Source organism: Malania oleifera, chromosome 1 (assembly GCF_029873635.1).
Source record: "Malania oleifera isolate guangnan ecotype guangnan chromosome 1, ASM2987363v1, whole genome shotgun sequence".
Classification (NCBI taxonomy): Eukaryota; Viridiplantae; Streptophyta; class Magnoliopsida; order Santalales; family Ximeniaceae; genus Malania; species Malania oleifera.
In genome coordinates this window covers 152,668,177-152,678,836 of record NC_080417.1, presented here as the reverse complement: position 1 = coordinate 152,678,836, position 10,660 = coordinate 152,668,177, and the positions used below count along the sequence as shown (strand labels likewise).

The following is a 10,660-nucleotide window of genomic DNA, read 5'->3' as shown; positions in this document are numbered from 1 at the left end:
GTATTTTAATTAATAATTTACATGAGAGCTGGTGAAGAATATTAATGTGTGTATGAAATAAATGAGATAATATTAAAATATTTTACAATCTATCCACCTATTTAATATGACATATTTTTCACATTCCAGTTATAAATATATAAGAGATTGCAATTAAAAATTGTAAAAGAAGTTCTTTATAAGAAAGAAAAAGAGTATACAACCTTAATTGCACTCTCAATCTCAAATTTGAATTTGGCAACTCATATGGTCCCAGCTGTTAGGTTTGCAAATTGCCTAGCTTTTTGACAAAGTAATAACCAGTTTCAGGTCTTTTACCTCGATGATGAATGAGCTCTACATTGGTGCTTGTGCAAATGCGCTCTAACCAAATTAAACCTCATTATTGATCCCTTCGAACTTGCTGTTGCTACAACAATTATTTGTCCAACCATGATGCATTACCTTAATTCAAACTATTTACAAATTTTTCTATGCATTATGAAACAATACATCAAGTGGCCTGAATGACATTCTTAAACTATTTTAATTTTGATTCTCCTTATAATTATTTTATTTTGACTTATGCACGTTCAAGTTCCTGGTATAATTTTTTTTTTTCAATAGATCAGTTTTTTTTTTTTTTTAAATTAAACTAATTTTAGATCCTAACTCTTAATTTACTTAAAACAGGAAAAGAGTCTAATAGGTTAAACTCCTAATCTCAATTGGATTTTAAATTGATGAAACATTTATAACTTTTTAAATAATACCTTAAATTAATCCATATATTATATCGAAATATATATATATATATATATTATATATGGATGTATTCATTAAAAAAAATATATCAGTAATAGACAAATCTCGTAACTTGGTGCTGCGAGACTTGTGCCACGCGTTACCTTCCTGCTGGCTGCTCGCTTTAAATCTCACAGCGCCAAGTTACGAGATTTATTTCTCTCCGTACCATGCATCTTCTTTTCAGCGGTTCATCAGTTTTAATCTCGTAATATCAAACTGTGAGATTACGTGAGTATTAGTTTGAAAAATTTTTTTTCTATCAGAATATTATTTAATATTTTATTTATTTTTAATAATAAAACGGGAAAAACTCGAAGTCTTACTCTTTTAGAAGCATACAAAAAATTTGAAAAAACAAAAATGACGGGGGGAGGAAAAAGACGCACGGCTTCTCGGCCGAGGACGTGAAGAAGAAGATGACGATGAAGAAAGAGCACACAGCATCATCGTCCTCCGACCACCACTCCCACCACAACCACCACCGCTACAGCTCTTCCATCCCATGCTCTTCTCCATCATCCGCCGCTGCCCTCCACCTATGCTCCATTCAATCTCCCCAGTAACACTCGCTTCTGCTCAACCTCGCCCCACCCGCTCTACACTCTCCGCAATCCATGGACTTGGCATCGCTCGAACCCTCGCTCCTCAATCGATCCGCATTCATCCCCGCCCCGACGCCTACTGTTTGCAATCGCCAGATCAAAATACCCGCGAAGCTCACTTCGTTCAGTCCGCGCATCTGTCGTCGATTCGTGGCCGCGAGTTTCGCAATCAATCCGCGCATTTCCGGCAACTTCTTCGGCTCTAGGTTCCGAGAGAAAGAGGTGCTTGTTTTCGGGAAGAACCAGAATTTACGCGTTACAAAGGATTGGGATTCTGAACTCGTTAGGGGTTTAGTGAAGCCTGGGTTTGTTTTAGCGGCGTTGATTTGCGGGGCGTGGTTTGTTCGGTGCAGGAGAGTGTTGGCTGCGGAGAGTGCGGTGAGTGCAGGGTACGAGGTGTTTGGGCGGAGTGAATTGTTGTTAAGGAGTGCTTGGCCGAAGCTAGCGCAGCTTCTTCGCGTTTTCAGAGAGCAAGGGTTGGTTTTGGCCGTGCTTTTGGGTCTCTCTGCGTTCTTCTCAATGGCGGAGACTGCAATTACCACGCTCTGGCCGTGGAAGGTATGAACTTTTTAGTCCGATGATGCAGCAAATGCTAGAATTTTCAGTTGGTTCTATTAAGGTATGAACTCTTATAGGAGTGGCCAAGGTACCATTTGCCATAATTTGTTTGCTTCTGCTTTTAGAGTTGAATGGTGGTGTCAAATTTGGGTATTTTTTGGACATTGGATTTTTAGTGTGGAAATTGGATTTCAAGGGAGACGTTTACTGAACATTCTCAAATCTCAATAGCTAAACTACTTGATGCCAGTAATATGATACTTATGATATGCTGTTGGTTTTGGACTCTCCTTATTCACTGTTTACTAATTGGCTTGACCTAGTAGCAATTACTAATCTCAAGTGTTATTCTTTTTTATTCCGTCAGGTGCGTGAGTTGGCTGAAAAAGAGCCTGCCGATGGTGTTTTCAGAAAGCTTCGCAGTGATGTTACTCGTTTCCTAACTACTATACTTATTGGCACCACGTACTACCCTTCACACAGATGTTGCTGGAACTAATTCTACTTTTGTAGCTTGAATTTGGATTTTATATCTTATTATAGATTATATTTATACATGTAGTGTCGTTAACATTGGAGCAACTGCATTAGTCACAGAGGCGGCAACAACAATATTTGGTGAAGCTGGTGTCAGTGCGGCAACCGGAGTGATGACGGTATGTCTCAACTTCTGTTTTAGATCGAGTCAAACCAGACCCTAAGTATGAAAGAAATGGTTTCTGATGAGCTATTGCCTTGTTGGTGTTCATAGCTTGGCCAAGTGATCATATGTTAAAGAGGTTGCAGGCCAGCTGATATAGAGTGGGGTCAAAAGTGTTTTTTGAAGTTTTAATGTTATAATATTTTTCTACGTACTCGAAGAAAAAGGTGAATCGTTAGAGTTTTAAAGAAATTGCTTGTAGGTCCAAATGTGAAAGCATGCTCTTGAGGCCACAAAAGGATATTTTTTTAAAGAGTAAAAACTTTGTAGTTTATTCGTTTTTCTCATGCTGAATTGTGTCGCTTGTCAGTTTTCTTTTGATCAATCTATATATTAAAACTTTCTAAAAGTCTTTGCTGGTGGGAAAGCTAATACAAGGGTGGTATGGTGGTCAAGGATTTAATTATCTATGATGAAGCCTCTCTGCTCACAACCAAAAAAAAGATAAATGAATAAAAGATAAAAAAGCTACATATATGTGCACAAATGGGTAAGTGCCCATAAATCACTACAAATTATTCTTCTTTCAATAAAATCCATCAAAATATCTAAAGCATTCAAGTGCTTATTGAGTGAAAATTTGAATTCCAATGCACAATCATACTTCAAATTTGTTGTTGAAACATTATTTTCAGATGATAATATCCTCAATTATGTGTTTGAATCAGTGTTTTAAAAGGCTCAATCGAGGCTCGCCTCAAGACAAGGCATGCTTAAAACGCCTTGAGTCCCAATCTAAAATACCAAATTCCAAAAAGTTTAACGCATTACATGCCAAGGCTTACAAATTTTTGCAAAAAACACGCCTTTTGCGCCTTTTTAGTTGAGGTATACGCATTTTGGGTGTGTGATTCTCAAGTTAGAATTGGTTAGAAAATTTTAACTACATGTTTGTACAAAGGGAATGTCATAATATGAGTTTATTTCTAAAACTTTTGAACCTCAACCTTTCCAAAATTTCTGGACTTGTATCTTAAGTCATGAAAATAGTTTGAACTTTGTAATGGTATAGCTATCTCTCGTCATGATTTATGTCATGAATTCAAGTTAGCTATTTTTGAATGGCCAACAAGTATTTTGCGAAGTACATCTAGTTTTTCTTTTTTACATTATATTTGTGATTTTCTTAATTTTTACTTTATTTTAAATATATATAATTTATTTAACAAATTTTTATCTTAAAAACAAATTCTCAAAAGGCTTATGCCCCAACACTTAAAGGATTACACCTCGCCTTTTTGAGGGTTAAAATTCCTCGCCGTACGCCTATGCCTTTTAAAACATTGGTTTGAATGAATACATTACCTTATAATTTATTAGGGGAAGGGGAGAGTTTTTAGGGGGCACCATGGGGAAGAACCTGGATGATTACGCCTTGTACCTTCTAACTCACATATTTTCCAAATGGAAGGGCCAGCAGGTTAGAAAATGGAAGGCTGAAAATATTGTTTTCTCGCCAAATGACTTCACCATGAATTTGCCTCCCTTAGTGAACCTCTAAATTACTCTTTCCTTTACTCTGAGCAAAAGGTTATACTTTACTTACATGTAAGTGCCCAAACACCAAACTAGAAGCTTGAGCTCAAGTCTTTTTCTTCTTAATCTTATTCAACCTCAATGTCATATACATATGTAAGGGCACTCCCACACCTTATGTGTGGGACAAATTTTTTGGTGCTTCTCTATTCATTTAAACATCTTCATTATTCATCCCATTGAGTTGCTTCCCCTTTCAGTTTGCACTTTAATTTTTCTTGTGTTGCAGGCTCATCAACTTTTTTCTCCCCTATTTGTTTGTGTCATCCTCTGGGTTAGGTATTTTTCACCCTCGCCTACATGGCCTTGCCACTGGCTGGTTTTCCTCATAGTGTCCCAATGGGTGAAGTTACTATGACGAGTTGCTTACACTTCATTTGGATTGAGTGATTTGGAGGAAAGGAAAAGAAAGGAGACTATTTCACTCCAAATCACTCGTTTAAACAAAGAGAAAGGGAGAGAAACATAGGGATATTAAATTCCCTCATAACCTTCTTCTTAAATATGTTCAAAAGTGGATAGATTTGGAGAGAAAAGAGACTAACTTCAACAACAACAATCACAAGCCTTAAGTCCCACTTTGTGGGGTTGTCTATATGAATCCTTTTCTGCCAATTCACGCGATTGAGAGCATTTTCTTCAACTAACTTAAGAGCTATTATATTCTTCCTCACTACCGCATTGCTAATTATTTCAGGCCTACCTCTTCCTCTTTTAGTAACATTTATAATGACTAGCTCGCTTATCCTCACCGGTGCACTACTGGCCTATGTTTCAAATTTCCAAACCATGTAAGCCATCCCTCCCTTATCTAATCTTCTACCAGTGCTATGCCTAACTTATTGCAAATATGTTCATTCCCTACTGCATGGGCATTTCAACCACATTTACTTTTTGAATGTGTTGTTTCTTAATTGCCCAACATTTTGATTCATAGAGCATGACTGTTCTTATAGTTGTACTATAGAACTTTCTTTTTAATTTTAATGATAATCTACTATCTTAGAACACACCTGACGCACTCCTCTGTTTTACCTAATGTGCCTTAACTCTTTGTACTACATCCTCTTCATGTTCTCCCTTTTCTTGTATAGTAGATCCAAGATATCAAAATCTATTAGTGTTGTTGATTTCTTGATTATCAAGTTTAGTCTTGTCTTCAATATTCTTCCCTTCATGGTTGAAATTACATTTCACATATTCTATCTTATTTCTACTTATCCCAAGACCTCTAGACTCTAAAGTTGTTCTCTGAAGTTTACCATATTGGTTGAGAAATAAAATGTCAATTTAGTAAAATAACATGAAACCTTTTCTTTTTTCCTCAATTATCCAAACAATATGGGAGAAAAATCACTCTCTTTTCCTTTCATTTCTCTCTTGTTACCTAAATAATATAGGGAAGTAATCATTGCCCATTTTTTTATTTTTTCTTTGATAAAAGAAAGAAGTATCATTTCCTTTATTTTCTTGCCTAGATATCTAAACAAAATGTTAGTGATGACATTGTGGGTGACACACAGCTTTTATTTGGTTTTGGGGACTCATAGTCCCTCCAGATTCCCCCCAAGGTTGCCCCTGAACTTTTGTTTATTAGAGGGGATCTGATTAGCTGCGGAGGGCGGACATCCCACTTTTAGGTTGACCCTGAAAGAAATAGCATCCCACATTCAAGTTGAGCCATGGGTATTCCACATTGGGGTCAAGTCCTAAAGAATGGGGACATCTCATCTTTTTGGTTGAGCCATGAGCATCCCATGTTTGACTTGAGTCCTAATGAAGAAGAGAAGGACAACTCACATTTGGGTCGAGTCATAAACATCCACATTTGGTTGGAGCACTAAAGAAGCATCTCTCATTCAGGTTGAGTTCTAAAGATCTTATCTCACACCTGTGTTGAGCCCTAAATAAATGGCATTTCTTGTTCAAATTGAGACATGGGCATCCTGCATTTAGGTTGGGCCCTAAAGAAAAGAGAATGACATCATGGTTTTAAATAGCAATAAGCAGTAGCGTAGTGTAAGGTTAATGGTTGTAGCAGGAAGTGGGAGTCGCTGATGTTACATAATGGGAAGTGTAATTGCTGTGAATTTTTTTCCAAGCACACTAATTCTTGTGTACTTTGGTGTATTTGCCTGTTTCCCTTTTTAAAAAGAGCGTGTATTTTGGATTCTTTAGTTCAACTTACTAATGTTGTTCAGTAAGGGCAACAAGTTTTACATTTTTTTAAATCACTATTGAGAGGTTTTTTTTTTTTTTTTTTTCACTTCTTCATTAATCATATTTGTGATGAATTAATTAATAAAGCAAAATACTTTATACGCTCCATTAATCTATTAGGCACATAAGACATATAAATAATACAATAAATTAAACAAGTTCCATTTGTTTTTTTAAGTAATAAAGTTATATTGATAACTATGACCTAAGCTTTAAAGTATAATGTATTATCATAAAATTTATCATTAAATAGATGAAGTATTAACTTATTTGGTGTTTAAAACACTGCATTATTGGGTAAATTGCTGTGCCATTTTCCTTTGGAGAAGAGTTCTCTTTGGCATAAAGTTATAAAAAATAAATTGGCTTACACTCTTTATGGATAGGATATTAATTATAGTTTAAGATGTTCCATGGAGTCATTGGAAAAGTTTTGCTTAGATAAATCCTTTTGATTATTCATAAAATATGTTGGTGGCAATGGGTTTTAGATACTCTATTGGGGAGATGTTTGGGTGGGGAATTATGCACTTTCCATTTCATTCCCTAGCTTAGATTGTCTTTCTTTTGTGCTAATAATGTCATTACTTCCTTGGAAAAACGCTATGGATTAGTGTGTGGGAGAAGATTCATTTTCTGGCTTCTCTGTGGTGCATGGGCAATGGTAATTTCGAGGGGATAGCTCCTCAGGTATTCAGCGGGATTGGCATTCTCTGTCGAATTCTTAGGCTGTGCTGATTTCCTTGGGCTGTTTTTTGTTTGTGTCTTTTGTTTTCTCTGGGGTTTCCCATACTTTGTTGAGGAGATGTCTCTTCTCCTGATTGTACATTCTTATTCTATCTAATGAATTTCTTTTGCTATAAAAAGAATAATGTCGTTACTTCCTTAATTCAAATGGGCCTCTTCTTTGATTTTCATTTTTGTAGGCCTCTAAATGATGAAGAGTTGCTGGAACTATTTTCTTTGTTGGTTGACAGGCTTTATTGTAGGCCTGTCTTTTCTCATGTGAGAGGTATAGTAGGAGCTGGGGTTTGGATTTCTAATGTTTCTATTAAAAATCTTTCTTTGAGCATTTGACCAAATATTTTAAATCCTTTTCCCCTCATTATTTCATATGGAAACCTAAAGTGCCCTCTAAGATCAAGGTGTTTGCTTGGTTTCTTGTTCTTAATAGAGTTAACACCAACAATCTGCTGCGGCAGAGTAGGAGGCCTTTGAAGGCATGATCTCTGGATGTTTGTTTCTTGTGTCTTGATAGCTTAGAATCTGCTTCGCATCTATTTTTGCATTGCACTTTCTCTCAGGCGATCTGGAATAAGCTATTTGCTGTTTTTGGGGAGAATTGGGTTTGCCTGGATTCAATGGAGAAATCATTACATATTTCTTTTATAGTTTTTGGGAAGGTGATGGTTTAGTATTGTGGACTTGTCACATCTTTGCAGTTTTATGGGGAATTTGGATGGAAAGGAATGCTTATATCTTTTCCAGAAAGAGATTTTTGGTACTTTGCTTTGGGATAGGATTTAGGAGGGTGGGCCTTGGATCAACGGTAAGGTTGCTCCTTTGTGACCGGTTGGTCAGAGATTCGAGTCCAACGAAACAGTCTCTTTGCTTAAAAGCAGGGGTTAGACTGTGTACGCTGTGATGACCCTCCCCCTACCCTCGCAAAGCAGGGACCCTTGTGGCTCGGGGGATGCTTTGGGATAGGATTCAGTAATTGGCTTCTCTCTTTGGTCTTTGCAACTAGCAGTTTTAAGGGGGCACCGTTCTCGGATCTTCAAAGAGATTGGAAGGCAGTTTTATTTTGATTGTTTTTTAGCCTATTTTGGTTTCATATTTTTATAGGAGGATTTTTTCTTCTCTTTGTACATTCTTTCCTCGTCAATGACTATATCTTCTTTTTCTGTCAAAAGAAAATAAATAAAGTACTATCAACTTGAGCGTGACAAAAACTAGAAAAAGGAGAAGAAGATTGAAATATCAAATTACTAATATTATTGAAATAAAATTTCTTTTTTTACAAATTAATGTTCATATAACAAAACAACAACGAAAAACCAAGCCTTAAGTTCCATTGTGTGGGGTAGGCTACATGAATCCTTTTGTGCCAATTAACACGATAAAATAATGTTCATATCAAATTGTTAATTTATGCATCTCTTGTGTATATTTATCATTTTCATTATAATCTTCTCCCCTTCTCTTCAAATGGTTTATTGAGATTGATTTGTGCAAGGGAAAAGAAGAAAAATGAGAATAAATATATATATATATATATATATATATATATATTGTGCTGTAATAGCTCTATAGTGGTTATCTAACAGTAGCTGTCCATAGCCTCGAGTATGATTTTCTTCCCATCAATTTAGTGGTGTGTACGGTATTGGAACCCAAAAAACCATTACGTAACAGTTGTGGTTGCTATTTAACACCATGACAACATCTCACATTGGAATCAAGCCAAAAATTTGGGTTGAGCTAGAAAGAAAAAGAATGGAATTTTGCATTGCAGTTGAGCTGGAGCCAAGAAAGAGAAAGAATTAAGCCACATCCCCAAGTTTGTGTCAAAGTCAAGCTACAAAGAAAAAGAAGAGGAAGACATCCCACATGGAGATCAAGCTTAGTAAGCTTGTGAACTGAAGAACCCAATGTGAGAACATGATGTCTAAACAATGTGGGATGTTTTCAAAATTTTGTTAGGCATATGCTATATTTATTATATGTACTTTCTATTTGTTTGTTGAGAAGACTAAAATGATTGTTGATTTTTAAATAAAATCAAATTTGATTTGAATATTTTTTTATGATCATATTTCTGTTAAGGAGAGTATTCTAGGTAAAATAGTATTGGATGGTTGATTATTAGGTTTTTTTTTTTCCCCTTGATGCCATTCTTAAAAATAATTTCAAAAATAAAAATGAAAGACAAAACAGTGCCTTTGCAATGATGTTGAGTTTTAGTTATTAATGTGTCTAGTTTCTTTTCGCCGGAAAAATTCTTATAATGTGGAAGAAAGAATGGCTGAAGGTGCAGGAGCAATGATGGGCATGAGGGGGCTGGTCAGTGTAACACGCTGCTGAAATTTGAATCTGTTGGTAAGTTAACCACATGACTTAGTATGTTGTGAACATGCTTGTAAATCCCGGTAGCGGGTAGCATAACGTAACGGCAATAGGTGTATTGGGAAACGGGAGTAGCGGATGTTACATAATGGGAAGCGGGCGTAACAGTCATGAATTTTTTCCAAGCACGCACAACCTTGTGCATATTGGTGTATTTGCATGTTTTAAACTTTTAACCTTTTTTAGAAAGAGTTTTAGTGTATTTTGAATCTTTTAGTTCAACTAACTAAGTTGTTTGGTAAGGGAAAGAAGTTTATATTTGTTTTAAACCACCATGGATAGAAAAATTACGTGTGCGTGCGCATTTAGACTTCTCATTATTCTTATGCGTGATAAATTCTTATATGTGCTAACTTAATTAATAAAATAAAATACATTATACACTCCATTAATCTATGAGACACATAAGACATGAAAAAATATAAATATACAATAACTAGAAAAGTAAGAAGGTTGAAGTTGAAAAATATAGAATATAAATATCAAATTGCTAATATTATCATAATAAAATATTTTCCTAACAAGTTAGTGTTTTCAAATTGTTAATTAATGCATCTCTTGAGAGTATTTTAAAAAAATAGTAAATTTTGTATCATTATTATCCTTATTATAATCTTTTCCCCCTCTCGCCACGTAGTATATTGAGAATAATTTATGAAAAGGAGGGAAAAAACATAAGTGAGAAGAAAAAATAAAAAATAAAATAATTTTTTTGACGCAATAGTTCTGTAGTGGTTACGTAATGGCTATAGTGGCCTTTATGTGATAGTTGCGCTCTGTAACGGCCGCTACGGCTGTGAATTTTCTTCCCACCAATTTTGCGGTGTATGACTGTATCGGGAACCCAAAAAGCCGTTATGTAATGGTGTTACGTAACGGTCGTGGCCATTATTTAAAACCATGGTTGTGAATCTCTTAACGAAGAGGCAACTAATTCCTCGGAAATATTCTTAGGAGTTAGGAGATGATTCGTCATCTTAGCTTCTTTTTATTTATTTCTTTGCTTAATTTCTCCACCTTTTCCAATTATTTCTTCAAATGTAGCCCACAGGCTACAATACATGGGCTTGATTTCATGGGTTTAAATAAACAATAAACTTAATATATTAGCAGAAGTGCAGAAGCAAATCAT

At 35.5% G+C, this 10,660-nt stretch overlaps 1 protein-coding gene across 2 annotated transcripts in view; it reads left to right on the top strand.

Annotated features, from left to right (window-relative positions):
- Positions 1–1,088: 1,088 nt before the first annotated feature.
- LOC131159313 (putative DUF21 domain-containing protein At3g13070, chloroplastic) overlaps positions 1,089–10,660 on the top strand; it is a 35,065-nt gene continuing 25,493 nt past the window's right edge. The window contains exons 1-3 of one of the 2 annotated variants that reach the window (XM_058114109.1): positions 1,089–1,946; positions 2,314–2,411; positions 2,509–2,602. In XM_058114109.1, the coding sequence (XP_057970092.1) occupies positions 1,401–1,946; positions 2,314–2,411; positions 2,509–2,602 (738 nt within the window). In that variant the 5' untranslated portion in view covers positions 1,089–1,400. The remainder of the gene's footprint in view (positions 1,947–2,313; positions 2,412–2,508; positions 2,603–10,660) is intronic. The other variant, XM_058114118.1, reaches the window with a different exon arrangement.